Source organism: Vombatus ursinus, unplaced genomic scaffold (genome assembly GCF_900497805.2).
Source record: "Vombatus ursinus unplaced genomic scaffold, bare-nosed wombat genome assembly UNPS02014779.1, whole genome shotgun sequence".
NCBI classification, from domain to species: domain Eukaryota; kingdom Metazoa; phylum Chordata; class Mammalia; order Diprotodontia; family Vombatidae; genus Vombatus; species Vombatus ursinus.
This window is the reverse complement of record NW_020954557.1, coordinates 33,314,977-33,336,044: the sequence shown is the minus strand read 5'-3', so window position 1 is coordinate 33,336,044 and position 21,068 is coordinate 33,314,977. Positions and strand designations below refer to the sequence as shown.

Genomic DNA, 21,068 nt, shown 5'->3' with positions numbered 1-21,068 from the left:
AGATTTATACTGTTGAATTGCATCTTATTAGATTTAGTCTAATATTCCTGATGGGTGAGATCTTTTTGAATCCTGACTCTGTCATTCACTGTGTCAGCTATACATCCTAGCTTTGTGACATCTTCAGATATAACTGACAATCATGCCACTTTATCCAAGTTACTGATAAAAATGTAAAACTGCACAGTGTTATCTAACAAAGTAACAGCACAGATTCTAGGGCAAATCTCTCAAACTAAAATTTTAAATTAATGACTACACTTTGGATTCAGTCATTCAACAGTTCCAAATCCATTTAACTTCAGTAATATTTATCCAATATGATACCACCTGATCTACTAAATTATCATGAAAGCCATGACCATATTTTAGGCAAAAAAAGCAAAGTATCCACAGCATTACTAGTCTAGTAATCTTGCAAAAAGGAAATGAGGTTGGTCTGGCTTGACTTGTTTTTGGTGAAGGCACAGTGACTACTTATGATCTCCATTTCCTTCCTAAATGTTTCTTTACCATTTAGTGAATGACATTCTAGAAATTTTGGCAGGGAATCAAAGGTAAGCTTAATTCTCTACAGTTTTCCTTTTATGAAGATCAAAACATTTGCCTTTCTCCTGTTTTATCCCACTCTCCTCTTCTCTATAACCCTCCTGCCATTTCTAACTGTATCTCGGCAATAATATCCACCAGTCCTCTCATCATCTTGGGAATTGGTTCATCTGACACTCATCAAGGACAACTAAAAGGTCTCTTACCATTTATTGATTTATCTTGGGTTTCAACTCTCTATTAGCCATTTCTGTGTTTTTTCCTTCTAAGATCAAAGATCATTTTCCTCAGCAAAGAAAACTGAAGAAAAGGAAGGGTTAAATAGCTCTGTCTTCTCTCCTTTGCCAATATTAATCATTCCATCCACTGGGATTGCAGTTCTATCCGTTTCCTTGATCTTTTGTCTTTCTCCAACATAGCTTAAAACTACACTTCTTTTTGTTGTCATTAACTCTCCTTGCTAAACTCAGGTCATTCTGAGGTTATTGCCACTATTACGTGACTGGCATAATTTTGTATTTGTCCTACAAGTCCAGCCTTTGCTTCCATATTAGGATCACAGGATTATAGGATCACAGACTTACAGCTGGAATCATAGGCCTCATAGGACATCTATTCCAACCCCCACTTTTCCAGGTGAAGAAACTGAGACTCAAGGAGGTTAGATAACTTCCCCAAGTTCACTTTAGGTAATATTAGGGGCATGATACAAACCCAGATTCTCTGAATACAGAGTCTCTGTTCTTTTCACTGTACTGTACTGTCTCCCTGAGTCTTCTTTTTTTTTTTTTGTTTGGTGAGGACAATTGGGGTTAAGTGACTTGCCCAGAGTCACACAGCTAGTGAGTGTTATGTGTCTGAGGCCAGATTTGAACTCAAGTCCTCCTGACTGCAAGGCCAGTGCTCTACCCACTGCACCACCAAGCTGCCCCCTGAGTCTTTTAAAAATTCAAACTCATCAAATAGTTTCCTGAGGTCATTAATGAATGTTTGTACAGCACTTTAAGGCTTGCAATGTACTTTACATATGTTATCATATTTGATCTTCATAACTCTGTGAAGTGAGGTGCTATTATTATTTCATTTTACAGATGAGGAAATTGAAGCTCAGAGAGGTTAAATGACCTTGTCAAACAGCTGTTAAGTGTCTGAGGCAGGATTCAAAATGAGGACTTCCTGTTTCTAAGTCCAATGCCCTGTCCATGATGCCACCTACTTGCTCATAAAATTTGTGCTGCCATATCAGTCTCTAGATATCTCTATGACTTCTTTCCCTTCCTCACTGGAATGTTTCTATGTGTCTTCAGAATTTCATTCTTGAGAGCTTACAACTTTCCCTGAGTACCACTAGAGAATTTTGGTCCATTGGACCCTATGTATCCTTTTTCCGAAGCTTCTGAAATCTGTTCTGTCCATCTATAATGAAAATACTAACTATGATCATGTTGCCTCTTTTGTCACAAACTCTAAGGTAAAATAGTGTGGCCAAACTAGCTAAACACTATGACTGCTATAATGAGTTTCATAATTCGCATGGTGGCTGCTGTGATTCTTCCTATAATGTATTAAGTAAATGTTAGTTATTTAGTAATTTTATAACTCCTGGTGCCCTCCTTCGTCTGAAAATGTAAATGAACTGACATTACCTTGTAGAAAATGTACACAAGCATATACACATTATTAATTTCCTGCTGGCTTCATATGTTGACATGAATCACTAAACAAAAAGCCCTGAGTAAATATTAGCCTGTTTACTATAACTATAGAATTTTAAAATTTAGAAACTTGTTCAGGAAAGTTGAGTTAATCAGAAATTTGAGTCATAAGTAAACCTAATGTCACAATGTCACCTTTGCTCTTTTTTAGGGGGGAGAGAGGGAACACAAGGTCTGCCACCTGTGCTAGAGATGAGCTCCTGGGCTATGTCAATATTTCACAGGGTCCATTTAAGGCCAGTAATAAACCCCAATGTCTATGAGAACAGTTCTAATGAATCAGTCATCAGGTAAGTCAGACTCTTCCCTTTCCTCTTCTCCCTACTTTTCCTCCCTTCCCTCTAAAGAGTTTCAATGCTTTAAATGTGGAGCAGTTGTATCCTCGGAGAAGGATACAATTTTGTCCTCTGTGAACAACCTCATATCTAGTACTTTGCAAGACGGTTATTGATTTCCCCCCACCTTTTTCCTGGGTGTGACATTATTTCACCTTTCAAGCCAAGGATTCTGTATACCTTTTCCAATCCTTTATCTTTATTTTTGCACTAAAACTTGTCTTACAGATTTGGTTTTGTTTTGAGGTAACATTTAATTCTCTATGATGATTTGGAGAGATATACTAGCCACTTTACCCTCTTTTCCAGGAGAAAGACCAGTCTGTAATTTAAGAGTAGATAACAATTACTTGGCCATGGCATAAAAGCAAACTGCTCAATCCATGACAGTCCTGACAAAACCCTCACTACTTTCCAAGCTTTCTGTTACTAAGCAGTATTAGCTCTTTTGGCTAACTTTCCTGGAGAATTCTTCTCACCTAGTTAGCACCCTCCTGTCACCTGCTAACCCTGACAGCTGTGCCCAACTTCCTTTCCCCTGTCTTAGCAATGTTATTCTCAGGTTTTACTCTAATTTTTCTTCTTAATTGGTCTCCAGCTCTGCTTCTCTTCCTTGCAGTTCTCTTTGGTTCTTATGTCCGAGTCCTGTATTCTTCCCAACAATCCCAGCCAGATGTTAGATACTATTCATTACAACTTAGGTGTCCCCCAAGACAAAGTCCGTGACTTTCTCTTTCTGTACCTTCTTTCTTGGAAAGTTCATCAGCACCTATGTGTTCAAGGATCCTTTTTAGGCAGATGTTTGTCTGTACAGCTAGTCCTAATCTCACTTCTGAACCCATCCTGCATTATTAACTAACTGCTGTGTATCTTCACCTGATTTCCTGTAGGTATCTTAAAGTCCACACACATAAAGCATAACATGATCTCCTTGAGAGCAGGGGCTTTTTCATTTTTTTTCATTTTTTGTCTCTTCATAACCAACTCTTAGCATAGGGCCTGACAAATAATGGGCATTTAATAAATGCTTACAGATGATTTGTTAATCATATTTTCCTTAAATCCTATCCCTCCTCTAAACTTCTCTAGTTCTACAGAGGATACACTGTGCTTCCAGTTATCAATATAAAGCTTTTCCAGATCTCCCCCAGAGCTATGGGTTTAGAATCAGGAAGACCAGGGTTCAAATATGGCCATTTAGCAACTGTGTAACCTGAGCATGTCACTTAATTCCAGTCTGTCTCATTTTTCTCATTTGTAAAATGGGGATAATAATAGCAAGTATCTCCTAAGGCTGTTGTGAGGCTCAAACAAGATAATATTTGTAAAGTGCCTTTTAAAACTTTAAGTGCCATATAAATCCTAGCTATTATTATAATTATTTCTTTAAAATAACTTTGAATTGCTTTATGTGTATGTTTTTATATGTGTGTATACATATATGTCTCATATAGATGTGTGTATATATATATATATGTATATATGTGTGTATGTGTATAAAATGCAGACCTTTTGACAAAGGAATATGCAAGAAAATTTTCTGCTCTCTTCTTGCTTTGATTACCAGTCACAAAGAAACAGACCCTGAAGAACTGCAAGGCAAAATAATCTGTGAAACATCTATCAATTTACAAAAGCCAAAATTCATGCAAAAAAAGGGAGGGACTGTAGTCAAAATGCATATAACTTCTATATTTTAAAGAAACACACTGATACTAAATGCACGAATGTCTCTCTATGCAATCCATTAAAAATAGTGTACTGAGTTCATGTCAAATGAAACTTAACAACTTCATTCTCTTAAAAGTTATTTGAGAATATTTGCTATTTTATCCAAATATTCTTTTCCATCAATTTTTATAATACTCATTGTCATAAATGACATTTTTGAAGTACTTTATTTTTTGATTCATTGAAGTATCAGATAGCAAAAAGTAATTAATGTATAATCCATAAATGCACCACGTGTTTTTATATGTTGTTTTCATCTATTCATTTACTTTTGGTTTCACTCTTCATCTGTTAAGATTCTCCTTAAGATTTTTATTTTCCTCTAATTATTATTTCTAATTCCTTGGAAGCACAATAAAATATTATTTTTCATTATTTTCTCTCATAAATCAATTTCAAATAGAAGAGTTTAAAAATGACATTACATTAAGTTAATCACTCCCAGTATTACAACTTCTTACATAGGACACAAACAAGACAAAATTTACTGGCTGTTTAAATGTGATATCAGAGTTTGAGCAAAATGAAAGGAAAGGAAAAATATTATATTGATGGGGTTTATCAGATTAAGATACATATGCTGCAGATTTTGAATGATTATAAGCACTAAATAAATCAAGATACTTCAAGATGATGAAAATTAAAAATCAATGCAAATGAATTCAGTTCAAGAGGAACAATTATTTAAGTATTTTTGTGGGAAATAATTAAATACTTTTATTCACTCTGTCCACAACCAATAACATCATCTTGTCTCCTAAGTTAGATCATCATCCTGTCCTCCCTGTCTCTGTTAATGGCTTCACCATCCTTAGTACACAGACAAAGCTCCTAAGAGAATTATCTTTGATTTCTTCCCTCTTTTGCCTCTACAACCAATCTGTTGCCCAATCCTACAGACTCTACCTCCACAATGGATTTTTGCATTCATTCCTTTCTTTTCATTTTCACAATCACAATTCAAGTCCTCCTTACTTATTTTGAGGGGGTTTTATTTAAGAATTTCATTTTAACTTCTATATACCTAGTAGAATTGAAAAAGAAAAATGTAAATGAAATTGCAAGTCTCTGCTATGCAAAGCTTGTTTTTTTTTTCAAATGTATAATAAATTCAACATCCTCAAAACCTCTTGCTTTGGCTTTCCTTGAACAGTATTGTTCTGGGGCAGCTAGGTGGCACAGTGAATACAGCACTATCCCTGGAGTCAGGAGGACCTGAGTTCAAATCCAGCCTCAGACACATAACACTCACTAGCTGTGTGACTCTGAGCAAGTCACTTAACCCCAATTGCCTCACCAAAAAAAAAACAAAAAACAAAAAACAAAATAAAACAAAAAAATGAAAATAGTATTATTCCACTCCAGTCTTTCCAACACACAACCAGCTACTAGAGTAATCTTCTTCGAGGACAGTTGTGATCATGTCACCCTCTGGTTCAGAAACTTTCCAATCCCCTCCTCTAGTGCCCACAGGACAGAAAAACAAAAAGACTAAACTTTTGAGCATGATATTCAAGATTCTTAATCATATGGTTGCAACCTAACTTTTTAGACTTATTTCTTACCACTCCTGTCATGCTCCATGTTCTCCAGTTACACTGGGATATCTATTATTTCCCAGACCTACCCAGTGCTTTTCTGCCTACAGCCCTTTGCTTTTTTCCCCTTAATTCACAAAGCTTTTTAACACATCATCTTATTTGATATTTGCTGTGAGGTAAATGCTACTAATACAGAGGAGGAAACATGCTTAGAGAAATTAAATGACTTGCTCAGGGTCACATACTCAGAAAACATCTCAGGCAGGATCAGAAATCTGGTCTTCCTGATGCCAATTCCATCCATCATGCCACTCTATTACTCAAAGAGATAAGCACTAAGGCCTTACTAGAGACCTAAAAAAGTTAAGTAACTTGCTGGTAGCCACAAACCAAGAGTCTGAGTCATATTTGAATACTCAAGCTCTTGAACAGCACTCTATCCACACTATACTATATCGCCTCTATGGCAAAAATTATAAACACGTAATTACATGTTCTGTCACTATATGGGGTAGGGAATTGGATTACATGCATGAGGAAGCCCCCATGCCTTTGTCATATTGTTCTTTCTACTCAGAATGGCTTCTCCCTCTTCAAATCATACCCCTGCCTCACCATCATCTCTCCTTGTCAAAATATTCACTATTCTTCAAGGTCCAGCTCTGAACAGATTCACTCAAGGTCAAATATGATAACCACATTAAAATACTGTGAGAGCACAGAGGGAGGTTATATTATTATATTATATTACTTTTATATTTATTTTTTATTTTAGCTGTGTGAATTTGTTTTTTCCTAACATAAAGTACCTAGAGCAGGACCATCTTTTGCCTTTCTTTGCATCCTCAGTACTTAGCATAGTACCTGGCACTGTGTGGGAGCTTACTATAAATTTCTTAACTGACTAATATGAGAGGTAGATCACATACTCCCACCCACCATACCTTGGAAATCCATTGGCAATAAACAACCAAGCTTGTAGCTTATAGGGCCACTGTGTACAGCATCATGAGAAAAAAAAAACACTTTGTTTTCCTACTTCTAAATGCTAAATCCCCCTTACCAATAGCTCTAGATTTCTAGAAAACCCTTTTTCACCCTTAAATAAGTCCTATCATTTCACTGTAATAGGAAAATGCTTGTTAGGAAACTCTACCTATATAAATTGGCACCTGCACTGTAATTTATAGTATTAGATTGTTGCCAGGGGAAATGAAAGGTTAATTAAGAGACTTGTCCATGGTCACAAAGTCAGTATGTGTCCCAGGTGAGACTTGAACCAAGTCTCTCTGACTTGAGGCTTGGTCTCGTTCCATTATGCCATGGACCCTTTCTTGGGCAAGAGTAAATGGTTCAATAATCATTATATAAATAAGCATGATTCTCGATTTAAATATTCAAAAGTCAAAGCTCCAAAATATTCTATAATAAAAAGAATCATTTATTATATGTAAAATAACATAACCTACCCATCAAATTCTTGAAGTTCACATTCCTTTAGCAGTGACAGAGCATGTCCTTTATATTCTGTTACTATTTAAAAAACACATGAAAATATTTTTAAAATTAAAATTAAATGTATTTAACACCATTTAACTTGGTCTGGCACAATGTTAAGATAAACATATGGTAAAGCAATAAAACAAAATTTATTCCTGAATACATTTTAATCATGGGAAAATACTCTCTGGGATTTCCTTGTTTTATAGTTTTATAAAAAATATCATTCTATATTGATTCAACTAAAGAAATCATTTGGTGTTACCCCAAACCTAGCATCTTTCTAATTTACCTTGTTGTTAGCCCACTTAGTGTACCCTAAATTAAGAAGTGTTTACTTTATATCTAATAAAATTAACACCAGTAGTATTTAAAAACAAGGCATGTTTAGTTGGCAACTAACAGAAAATATCAAATTATGTTGGTGGTTCTTAAATGAATAATTTAGCTGAATTTTTCATATAAGATTAACATACTAAAGAAAAATGTATGTATCTGGAACTGATTGAAGCTGAATGAGGAAATGGAAAATAAAGCCAAATACCAGTAACAATAGGTTCTAATGCAAGGAGGAGGAGGAGGGTGATGATGGTGGTGCAGTGTCTGTAGCCTCTAGAGGAAATGAATCTGTCACTCTACATTGCTGTGCCTGTGGTTGTTGATGCCCTATGTAATATTGTAAATGCCAGTAAAGACACGATAAACTGGCATACTGCAGATGGCACAAAACATCATAACCACATTTAGCATTTTCCAGGGCAGCTTTGCCAGAAGAGACAGCCCAGCTGTATCCACCCATCAAAGATTTCTGCTGACTGACATGACACTTGCAGATGGATTTTTTGTGTAAGAATGTGCATCATTATATGCAAGATTACATGAATCTTTCATGCCTGTCTGTCCCTGGTGCCAGCATGGTTCAAGTTTTTCCCACAATGTTTTTAGATATTGTTAAAAATTATTAGTCTTGGTGTCTAAAAGAATCATTCTGTATCCACCAGTGCTGCAATGTAATTCTCCCATGGCTTATTCAAGTAACATTGACACATAGAAGAGACTTTCTAAATTAAAATCTATAAGAATAAAACCAAAGTGATATTAACTAGTTTTATCATTTAATATTAATAACATTTGAAGGCTACTTTAAATAAGCAAGATAATATTTATCATTAATTTACATTCACATGTAAATCACCTTAAATGCATACTATCAGAATATAATTCAATATGACTAGTGCATTTCCATATTTGAAATAACAAAATACCATACATAACTACAAGCCAAAAGTACAAGGCAGGGCATCATGAAGAAATGTGCAATGATACTCAAGTTGCTATTTCCCCACAAAAGCTTTCTTTTACTAACAATTCAATCTTCTGAAATCCATTAAAAAAATTAACTTCAAAAGTTGCAGAGTGGAGACGGTATTTAAAATAAGGGGGAAAGATCTCAATGCAAACTATTCTGTTTTCTTTCTTCATTCTTTCAGGTAAAATTTTAATTCCATGAAGATTAGAACTTTGCCAAATTCAACAGAACAGTTTAGAAAGTTACTATACTCTTGATTACTGTAAATGTATTTTTTTTCTTAGTGAGGCAATTGGGGTTAAGTGACTTGCCCAAGGTCACACAGCTAGTACATGTCAAGTGTTTGGTCTGAGGCCAGATTTGAACTCAAATCCTCCTGACTTCAGGGCCGGTGCTCTATCCACTGTACCACCTAGCTGCCCCTGTAAATTTTTTTTTTAATTCAATCATCAGCCTAGAATTCACAGACATGCAAAAGCAAACACATACCAAATTTTCACAGTTAACATATCCCAAATTTCATTTGGGTCAAGAAAACCTGGTCCATTGGGAAAAATTCTCTGAGAACTACCTCTCCTACAAGACAGTGCATCATCTTCACAGTGTGGTGATGTCACCCCTCACATCTTCTAATTGGATGGGTACATTTCCAGTATGCCCAGTTTTAAGAAAGAATAGAGTCACTTGGGGCATGGTAAAAGGTAAAATTATGAGAGCTGAAGAGGAGAGCCTGTAGCAAAATTTTAAAAATGAAGAGACATGGAGAGATGCAGAGAGAAGCTTCTTTTCTGGTTCCTGGGAAGTTCATGGCACTACCCAGAAGACAATCTGGAGAGTATGACAGATATCACTAGATAACTGATAGATAGCTGAGATAAGCCTACAGCTAGAACTTCAGCACTCTGACAGAGAGGGAAGTGATCAATAGAGCTAGTTGGCAGTTGTTTGGTGTATCTACTGAAAATCTTTGATCCTTGACACAATTCTGTTATTTAATGCATTATTATCTTTTGATTAAATTCCATTTTGCATTGAAGTTGTGTTATTGGGTTTTAGCAGGCATACTGATTCACTGGATTGTGGGTTGATCACTATGGATTTGAATAAATAATAAGTATATGAATATACGTGTGTATGTGAGAGAGAAAGAGAGGGGGAGAGACAGAAAGAGATAGAGGGAAAGAGAGAAAAAAACAGTATCAGAAAGCTAGGAAGTTCTGAGGAGTTCCAGCCGCATGGAGACCTAAGAAGGGCCCATAATCTGTTTCTGGCTTCTCTGTTATTTTCTTTTTATCAAGTTAAGACTGAGTATTAAGTCAAGCTAAGGTTACCTCCCTTTGTATTACAAGCATACATTTAATGTTTTTTGCTTTCATCCTCCAAATCTTTTTTAAAAGACTATATCTGACTACAAAGCTTCCCAGTGAAAATTCCTAAATATCAGACTAGCTTACTCAAGTGATGACATATTGTTGTGTCACAAAATGCCACTGACATTTTGTTGTTTATTTCTGAAGTGATATTGTGGAACCGTCACTGTATCCTGCCTATCTGATGGAGGCTAAATAGCCACCATGGCAAAAAGAACTGATGCTCAGGAATGAGACTTGACATTCACTGGACATTTTTGGTTTTGGTGAAACCTATTGATTGTAATGGTAATGCCATTCTGTGAACTCTGAGAGAATAAAGAGACAAAGTAATGGAGATAAAGCAGTAGCTTTATTATGCATACAGTCTTATACAGTGGAACATTATAACATCCCCAAAGATAAAACTTTCAATAACAAATGGAACTCTTAGGAACTAGTTATTAACTCTGACATTTCTCTACTCTTTGCCATTCCTGACCAAGAAATAATGAAAACATTTAAAGGATTTCTGCCAAAAGGAGTGATTTAGAATGAAGTAAAATTTCTGCTATAGATTTGGGCAACACAATCCTCAGTAGCTCATGATTCAGTACAAACATCACTCTCAATAGAGCCCTGGCATCCACACCTTCATTAGCAACTGATGACCCTGTGACAATAACTTGTTATTACTGCAAGGGACACAAAATGGGAAATCACATTTCTATTCAAAAGGACATCCCCATCCAAGAAGAGAGGATGAGTCCTTTGTATTCTTTGTAGGACATGCCACCAAAGTAATGCAAAAGTGTCAGAGGATTAATACAGAAAAGGTCAGAAAGTTAATGAAATACCCAAGAGGTATTGTAAGTCAAGTTGAAAGTCTGCACTTTCCACCAGTTTGTATGCTATCAGTGGATGTAAATCTTGTGAAACTGGTTCATTCCTTCCTGAACTTCCCCATTTATCCTTGGCTAACTGATAGCAGGGGCAAATGCATGATTAAGCACCATATAAGACATGAGTCTAAAGGAGAAGGAATTCAATTAAAACACAAGAGCAAGATGAATATCACCAAACTGAGTCAACACACAATAATTACATTTACATTACCACCACCATCACCATCACCACCACCACCATCACCACCATTTGATAAGGAACTGAGGAAACTTTGAGAAGGAAAGGGATTTGAGATTATAGGACATCAGAGTTGGGAGGGACCTCATTTGATGGATTGAGGGCCAGACAAGGGATGTGACTTACCCAAGGTTACATATGTAGAAAGTAGCTCAGCCAGGCTTTGACCCAGGGTCTTGGGTCCCAAATTTAGCACCTTTTCCATTATGTCATTCTAGGCTATGATGCTGCGGCACCCAAGGAGCCCTTCTCCCTCTACTCGGCTTGGGACAAATTGGGAATTGAGGGAGAGGACTGGTTGTGGCTGGTTCAGAATTCCATGTTGAAAGTTCCTATTTCATTAGTGCTTTTGATCTCATATGACCTCTTAAAAAAACAAAACATGAAGCATCCCAAGGTCATGGTATTAGTGCTCCTGTCATGGTTAGATGGACATTTTGGCAGCACTGAGAGTATGCAGGATATCTAATTACAGTCCTTTGATACTATTCAACATGAAAGAGAGAAGGCCTCCAAATATTATGACATTTGAAAAGGCTACTCCAGAAAGTGGTGATAAAAGGAATGAGGCCTATAAATCTTAGCAGAATATCAGACTGATGAGCATGGGCAGGGAGTTAACATATTATGAGTTCTCATGGAAAAAGATGGCCTTCATCTATTCAGTAGGTTCCTACCAGTTTAAACATATGGGCTGATGAATTTAGGAGGCATCCACTACTTTTTTAGTAGTCATGGAAATAGTAGCTTGTGACATGAATTGTCTGGAGCTGTTGATACATCTGGATGATCTCATCATTTATGTAAAATCACTAGAAGAGCATGAGGAAAGGCTATACAAAGTGTTGGATCAGCTAGTAGCCAGCATTCTAAAGTTGTAAATTGACAAGCGCTGATTCTTTAGAGCCTCTGAAAATTATGTCAATCATGTGGTCCTTCAGAGTGAAAAATGAGCAATGACCAGAGAAAACAGAAGCACTTGACACCTGGCCTTATTCAAAGAATTTCTGGGAGCTAAAGACTTTTCTACAATTATATGGCTACTATTAAAATTTTGAGAAGAAATATGTAATAATCACTAAGTCACTCATTAACCTTTCTCAATGGTCATGAAGAAGCAAAGGCAGAAGGACAAAAAGGGATAATCTGTTTTGAAAGCCCTAAAATCATTCAGAGATTGCTGTAATGAGGAACATGAGCAAACAGCTTTTAAGGATTCATCAAATACTTCATACATGCACCACTGTTGGATTTTTCAAGACCTCTTGTGTGTTACACATTGATACATGATTGGAGAGCTTAAAAGCAGTTTTATACCAAGAAAGAGATGGCCATCAGAAGCCAACTATATTCATCATTAGAAGACAACATCATCCTACCTATAGCCTTAAGTACTTGACTTTGAAATGAGTGATAGCTAGTAAGTTCTGAGATGGCACATGGATGTTGATTTTAAGTTTGGATGGACAATCCATGGATTTACATTATGATAAGTCTTAAGTTGACTACTGCTTGAAAGAGATATGAGTAGTTCAGAGATATGTAACCAACTATGAGTTCAGGATGAATTATCAATCAAGAAAGGCTAATAGTGATGCAGGTGGACAGTCCCATAGAACCCACATCTTCAAATTCATGGTGATAACCACAGAAGGAAAAGAAGGCAATCTGTGACATTCAGAGAGGCAAGCTATTAACATAAGAAAGTCAACTTGAAAGTCTGCACTTTCCACCAGTTTGTATGCTATCAGTGGATGTAAATCTTGTGGAACTGGTTCATTCCTTCCTGAACTTCCCCATTTGTCCTTGGTTAACTGATAGCAGGGGCAAATGCATGATCAAGCACCATATAAGACATGAGTCTAAAGGAGAAGGAATTCAATTAAAACACAAGAGCAAGATGAATATCACCAAACTGAGTCAACAAGCAAGCATTCTCGGGACTTGCACCTCCCCAAATCCAGTTACAAGTTTGCTTCTCTCTAGCTCCACAATGTCTGTGAGTTTCCAAATCCATGGGCTAGACTTTAGAAAGAAAGAAGAAAAAAAGGATAAAAAACCAGACCAATGTCTACTCTATCACAGTTATGAATAGCAAAGATCACCTCCTCTTAGCTCGGCCAGAAAGTGAGATATATTCATTGTGGGAAAATATCATACTCTTTAAGCATATAGGTCATGGACAGCAACTCAGATGATCTGGAATCACCAACATTTCAGCCAATAAATTTGCTAGATGTTGTAAATCAAAAGCAACTGAATGACCTACATGATCTCAAAGCAACTGAAAGAATACACGTTCTTCAAATGATCTGGAGAGCTTAGACTTTGCACATGGATAAACTATATTTCAGCTCCTAACAGTTTCTGCAGCAGAAAATTACATAACACATGAAATAGTGAAGATAGTATGTCTCTTAGAATATGCTCTTGTAAGAAAGTCTTATATGAAGAGTAAGTTGGACTCAGCTTTGGCAGTAAGAACTTTCCACCTTTTGTTGTGTTTAAAATTTTTTTTTCACACTGGAAGCTATGGAAACAAACATGAGGTAGTAGTTGATGCTTGAAAACTTAATAGGAGACTGGAAATTTTATGATCAAATAATGCAGGATGAACTTAATTCCAGAAGTATAAAATTGCGGATGAAGTCATTGATATTGTTAATCAATAAAGGACCATATACATGTTATCAGCTGTTTAGATAAATCCCAGGCATATCTTGGGAGAAGACATAATACCTGAAGAAGGCTAAGCCTTGAAAAATTCCCAAGGACAATGATAATGTATGGAATAATGTATAATGCAGCACCTGGAACATTCTCAGATTGTAAAAAGAAATGGAGAATTTTTTGCAAAAACCATAGTCTGAAGAGGCACAACATGCTCAGCTTGGGGTTATTTTTCAGATTAAGTAAAAATGATCTATCACAATGTAACTATCAAGGCAACATTTATATGACATACTGTATTTAAAAGTTTATGGTTTTCTCAGGATGGATCTCCTATATAAGACCACGTATGGGTTATTACTATCAGAGGACCCATGGCTTCTGAGCACAAAAATTATTAGTGACATATAGATGTAGCGAAATGTTTTACACAGCCCCCTTCTCTTTCCAAAGTAATTTCCCAATTACCTTTTAATGTTAGGAATGTTATGCATTATCCCAAAGTTCTTTCTTTACAGAAATGCTTTAATTATAAATTTAATAACAATGAACAAAAATAATCACCTTATCTCCTCCTCTTGGCTTCCTTCAAAATTCAGCTCAAATTTTATTTTCTTCAGGAGGACTCCCCATTGCCCCTACCATTTTCCCTGCTATTACTGTCCATCTACTCTGTATATATCTTGTATGAGCACAGTGACTTACATGCTGTCTTTCTCTTTAGAATCTGTGCTTCTTTGAGGGCAAGAACAATGCTTTTTTTCCCCTTTCTTAGTATCTTCACAGCTTAGCACAATGCCTGGCACTTTGTAGATGCTTTGTAAATGCTTGTTGAATGACCCACTTCAAACGGCTTTTTTTATAATTTCTCTTTCAATATTGGCACTGTAATCTAGGGAGTGTTGGTTTCTCTTGGTGCTCTAGTCTAGGGAACACTGCTGATTTCTCAGGTACTACAGAGGAAGACTCTCAGTATATCTCTCTCCTCCTACCTGCCCCCTCTATTGTTCTCTGTCTCACACATTTTCCTCCTCAGTTCTTACAACTTAATATTTTACCACCACCACCACTCTCCCCATGAGATTCCCACCTTAAGAAACAAAACAAAACAAAACTGCGTCACTGGACGGTCACGCTATAAAACTCATTCAGATCCTTCTGGAAGATGTAATCCACAAACAATTTACACCATGAGCAATACTACTCAGCCCAAAGTGTGTGAACATGGATCCCTTTGTGCAGCCCTGCCAGAGAGTGGAAATGAGTTGGGAAGCAGGAGCTAAGTGTATTAGGGTTTAGTCTTCTCTACTGGTAATTTATCAAGTTGTTACCTTTAGAGTTCTTGGTGTCTTAGCCTGTGATGACAGCTGCAATTGCTTTACCTGTTCCAAATAACTCTTATTTTCAGAGAGTTTTAATTGGCTGGGAGAATTGGAGGAGAATTGGAGGAAAATGTATAGTCCTCCATCTTCCTGGTCATGTGATACAGAAGTCCAATCCCACTATGTCCATCTGTTTCACTGATGTTTAGGTTCAGGTGTGCAGGTTACGTTATTTTTGGGTTGCATCTTGAGCTCCTTTGCCTTTTGGAATATCTGATTCCACTCCCTTCTGCAGTTTCTGGTGGGTGCAGTTTTATGCTCTCAGGAATCCATAGGCTTCTGTGTTTCATCAGGTTCTAGTTCAATTTGCTTTGTGTCGCAATATTTTTAGAGATGTTTGTAGTATTCCAAATATCTTACTCCTCATCTTCCATTCTACTTTTTGTGACTTCCCTGTTGACATATGTTTATGCTCTGAGTTTCCTAACTAAATTTTTTTCCTTCTGAGATCTTTGATGGTTTCAATCTTTTTTTCCTTATATTCCTATCACTCCATTTCAGAATCTTCACCTCCTCCCTTTTGATCCTGTTTACCTGCAGGGCTGGACCTCAAAGTTGTCTCAGTCTCCTCCTGCATTGGGGAATTTACTTTTCACCAGCCTCATTCCCTGTCTCAAGTAATGTCTAGGGGGACAAGACTGGCCACAACTGTATGCCAGTCATCTTTTTTTTTCAACTGAACCCTGTACCTTAGCTTCTTGCTCCAGTTTCTTCCTTATTCTCTGGATAGGCTGAGTCAATGTCTGCTCCGTTTTTATGCTTAAGGAAGGTTGGAATAGATGTCCAAGGTAGAGTTTCTGTAGCCTTAAAGTTTCCTAACCTAAGAGCCCATCCATGGAGAGCAAGGGTCTCTTCTCCTCCTATTCTTCAGCACCCTGGTTGGGCAGAATTGACATATGTTGCTTCATGCAATAGATGTTGGGGAAAGAGCAGGTATGGAGATAGTAACAGGAAGGAAATATCTGACTGAGCCAAGTCTGTAGGTGATTCCAACAGCCTGTTGGAGCATGGGAACTCATGGCAGAGACAGAAGGGAGGAATCAAGCATTTATAAGAACCTGCTCTGAGCTAGACACTTTACAAATATTATCTTATATGATCTTCCAATAACCCTGTGAGATAGGTACTATTATGATTAACCTTCTATAGTTGACGAATTTGAGACAGTCAGATATCAAGTGATTTGCTCAAGGTCACACAGATGATAAGTGTCCAAGGTCAGATTTGATTTCAAGACTTACTGAATCTAGGCCTGGTGCTCTATCCACAGCACCACTTAACTTCCTATTTGAGGCTAAGTTATAGTTGTGAGGCTCACAGAACAATTAAAATGATGATGATGATGATGATAATGATGATGATAATGATAACTAGAATTTATATAGCACTTTAAGGTTTGGAAAGTGCTTTATGTATATTGCCTATGAGACAAATGCTATTATTATCCCCATTTTACAGATAAGGAAACTGAGGCCCACAGAAGATAAGTGACTGCCCTGGGTCACCCAACCAGGAAGTGTCTGAAGCAGGATTCAAACTCAGTTCCCAAATCCCACCTCAAACACTTAGATCTCCTATTGCCTAACAAACAAAGCATAAGAAATCCTGATCCTGGGTTGCCCTTTCTCTACATTCTGGGTCCAACCTACTTTCCAATGTTATCTCACAGTATTCCCTTTTATATATGAGATATTTTAGCCAAATTGAACATCTCTGCTCATCTCCATGACTGGAGTGGGTTCCAAGTCCCATGTTTGTCTGCTGAAACCTTGTTGCTCTCTGGAACCTCAAATCTGCCACTTTCACCATAAGATCTTTACTGACTGTCCCAGAGTCAAGTAACCTCTCCCTTATCAAATTTCTCCTAGCACATTGCCTTAGCCCTCTTCTTTGAATTTAGCATGCTCTGCCTCATATTCTACTTATTTACCTTTTTTTTCTTCTTGTTAGCTTGTGACATCTTTGAAAATAGTTTGGTTTTCTGCCTTCTATCCTTGTATCCCAAGTACCTAACCAGTGCTTGTACATAGCAGTTATTCCACTTTTGTTAAATTGAATTGGAAAAATTCTCAAAATGTTGTGAATTAGTCAAAAGCACCTAAGTCAGTTAGTTGTCTTCTTCAATACCACATATATTAAATGAGTAGCAATGTATATTCTGTCATTTTTCAGCCTCTTTCAGTAAATTGTTTTTTGTTGTTATTGTTTAGTCATTTCAGTCATGTCTGGCTCTTCATGGCCCCATTTAGGTTTTCCTGGAAAATATGGTGAAGCAGTCTGCCATTTCCTTCTTCAGATCATTTTACAGATGAGGAAACTGTGACAAACAGGGTTAAGTGACTTGACCAGGATCACACAGCATCCCATATATCTAAGATGTTCTTCCTTATGACTAAAAATATCTCCTCTAATTTAATTTCAACATATTTTCTTTTAATTTATTTAATATCTATTCAGCAAATTTTTTATTGAGAATCTACTAACCTGAAGCCATCTTGTCAGTGGAAAAGGTAGGGGAGATGGTCTAAATAAAGCTGGCATGGCTGGAGCACACTGAGAAGCACTCCTCTACTCAGACCATCATCTCTACCCCCTCTTACCCTCTATATTCTGTTCATGGGTCCCTTGGCTCTGATGAGTTTTCTTACCTTATCTTTCTGGGTGGGCAGCTAGGTGGTACAATGGATAAAGTGTCGGGCCTGGAGTCAAGAAGACTCATCTTCCTAAGTTCAAATTTGGTCTCAAACATTTACTAGCTGTGTGACCCTGGGCAAGTCACTTAACCTGTTTGCCTCAGTTTTCTCATCTGTAGAAGAGCTGGAGAAGGAAATGGCAAACCGCTCCAGTATCTTTGCCAAGAAAACCCCAAATGGGGTAATAAAGAGTCAGATATGACTGAAATGACTGAACAACAATCTTGCTGGGGCCCAGGCTCCCACATCAATTTTCTGGACATTCCATGTCATACTGCCTTGTTTTCTAGCTTCCATGACTGGCATATAAGCTCCCTTAGGGCAAATAATACCTTGCTTGCTTGTACTTATATCCAAAGCATTTAGCACAATGTCTTGCACATAATAAGCTCCTAAAAATGGTCAATCTATCTATCTATTATAATGCAAAACTCTGTAGTAGTACTGTAAATAATACAAAGATAGATAAAACATGACCTTTGGCCTCAAGAAACTTAGGGTGTAGTAGGTTAGGTTTTATATGGACATAAGTAAATACTATCTTATTAATTATAAAATGATAGCTATAGTGCAAACCATTATAATGCAAGTGTTAAGAACTACAATTCTCCTGTGATCATAATTAATGACTCACATATGTAATATTTTATGCTTACAAAAGTCTTTCCTCACAACATCTCCAACAGTAGGTATTGCAATTTTTACCCCCTGTTTTATAGAAGTGGGAAGTGAAAGCACAAGGTTAAGTGTTTTATAGAGGGACATCATTAGCTAGTATTTCAGTGGGGACTTGAACTCCGATATCATTTTTTTAAGACCTCTGCTTTGTCTACTAATCTATACACCCTTAAAAGGTAATCCTGTCTAATTTAGCTTCAAACTGTTTGTAACTGTTCAGTTTAGGGAAATATGCTACAATTTATAACACATTCAAACATGTTAAGGCACCATTATAGTTGAATAACAATTTTTTGTGACTTTCTACTGTAATAATTTGCCCTTTGCCCATTGCTTAGCTAAGTAAGCCTGACCTTTTAACATTTATTCATAAGATCTATTTTTTCTCAACTCCTATCAAGGTCATTACCTGTTTATAGAGTTATATTCTAAACCATTGTTATAAAGATATTGTTATAAAAATCTTCCCTACTATTAAAAATTCTTAGTGTAAAAGTTGACAAAACTTCCTTTAGTAATCTGTTACAGATTTAACAACACAAAGTTTTTTTCTTATTTTCTAATATAAATACCTCCTGAAGCAATCTAAACCCATCTTGTCTTTCCCATTCTCAGTGGATGGGAAAAAGAGCTGCTGTTTTTTTTTCCTCCCCATCATCCATGCAGTATCATACCATGTGGAGATTATTAATAAGTTCCCCTTCAGCCTTCACTTCTTCAGGCTGGATAGCTCTGGTTCTTTTAGCCATTTCTAATGAGGTTAACCTATCTAATAACTGCTCAATTCTGTTGCTCTGCTCCTATCTTTCAAATTCCCTACTTTTAACGCATATAGCCAGAATGAATATAACACTCAAATAAACAGCTGACCATTATGGAAGAAGCTGACCATTATGTGGTAGAAGAATTACACAATTCTTATTTGTACTACTTCTTATATTCTTATATCATACTACAGTCTTACTAAAATTTGTCCTTTGGTATATAATGGCTAATGAAATCTTTCTCATCGACACTAGTGCAAAGTCAGTCTTGTCTTATCTTGATTTTGGAGAGTTTGTTTTTCTTTGATATGTGTCTTCTACTACCCTGCTACCCCACTGTTTATTATTTCTCATTTTCAAAGTTCTCTTCACTAATCTGCAAAGGAGCTCCTCAATTTTACCTATGATGGCTGACTTATTAGAGCCATCAAGGAAGGGATGATTTGCTTTTGTCCCACCTAGACTATACATGGAACTTTCAAGACTGTTTTGTCTACTTATGATTTCAGACTTGCACAATATTAACTCCCCACTTCTTCATCTGTAACTTATGTCATCTTAGAGTTGGTAATTACCATATAAGGGAATACTGAACAGTCATATGTGTATTTTGGCATAAAGAAGATTTCAGTTAAGTACGATGCTATGTCTTATAAAGGAAATGGCTTAAGAGGCATTGAAAGTTTTCAAGAACAAAATTCCAAAAAAAAATTATCAAAATATTATATCACACATGACTTTTAGGTTTTTAAAATACTATACTTAACAATAATCATTTTGAGGTATGAGTAAGATTATATCCCTTTTACAGATGAGTAAACCAAGTCAAAAAGGTTAAGTGATGTGCTTTGAATCATATAAATAGGGAGTGGCAGAAGTGGAGATTAGAATCCAGGTCTCCTGATTCCAAGCCTAGCACTCTTTCTTCTATACCTCATCATAAATAATCTCAGTAAGGAAGGAAAGGAGGAGGTATCTGAAGATACCAGGGTGGCTGGATAGAGAGTTCTCTGCTAAAAGAGTAGGGAGAGAAATATAACCAAAGATAAATAATAATGAATGGCAATGAACTGTAATGACAGCATGAGAAAAGATAAAGCTCAGGATGAGTTTGAAGATTGTAAAAAATGCTAATGATAATTAAATAGGTTTTTGAAAAAATATGTTTAGAGGTTGAACAACCAAGGACAGGCTGCTGCTTGAAGATAGTTTACTATTAGATGACAGAGAGAGAGAAAACAATTACTGCATTCATATTTGACTTAGATCTCTTTTAAACATAATTATCTTGAGACTGGAAATTGAAGCCCCTGGAGTGTATTGGATAAGGGAGTAATGTGATCAGACCTGAACTTTAGGAAAATCACTTTGGCAATTGATTGGAACATGGAGAAAGGAGATACTTGAAACAAGGAGAACAATTATGAGGCTGTTGAAATAACCTATCCAGATAAAAGGTGATGAGAGCATGAACTACAATCACATGAATAGAGAGGAGACAATGCAAACAATTTTGTGGAGGCTGAAAAGACAAGATTTGAGAACTGATTGAATATGTGGGGTTGGGGAGAGTCTGGGAATCCCCTCCAAACTGTTCCATTGCTCTGGTCTGGGGCTAACCTAGGCTAGTGTCCTGGTAGTTTAATTTTGATACTGGAAAAAATGAGACACTTTCTGATCATTCAGAAATTACCTAAAAGAGGTTTGTG

General features: G+C 36.6%; 1 protein-coding gene across 1 annotated transcript in view; it reads right to left on the bottom strand.

Moving 5' to 3' along the window:
- CERKL (ceramide kinase like) overlaps positions 1-21,068 on the bottom strand; it is a 181,238-nt gene that overhangs the window by 35,909 nt on the left and 124,261 nt on the right. The window contains exon 4 of the mRNA XM_027865957.1: positions 7,341-7,404. Coding sequence (XP_027721758.1) covers positions 7,341-7,404 — 64 coding nt within the window. The remainder of the gene's footprint in view (positions 1-7,340; positions 7,405-21,068) is intronic.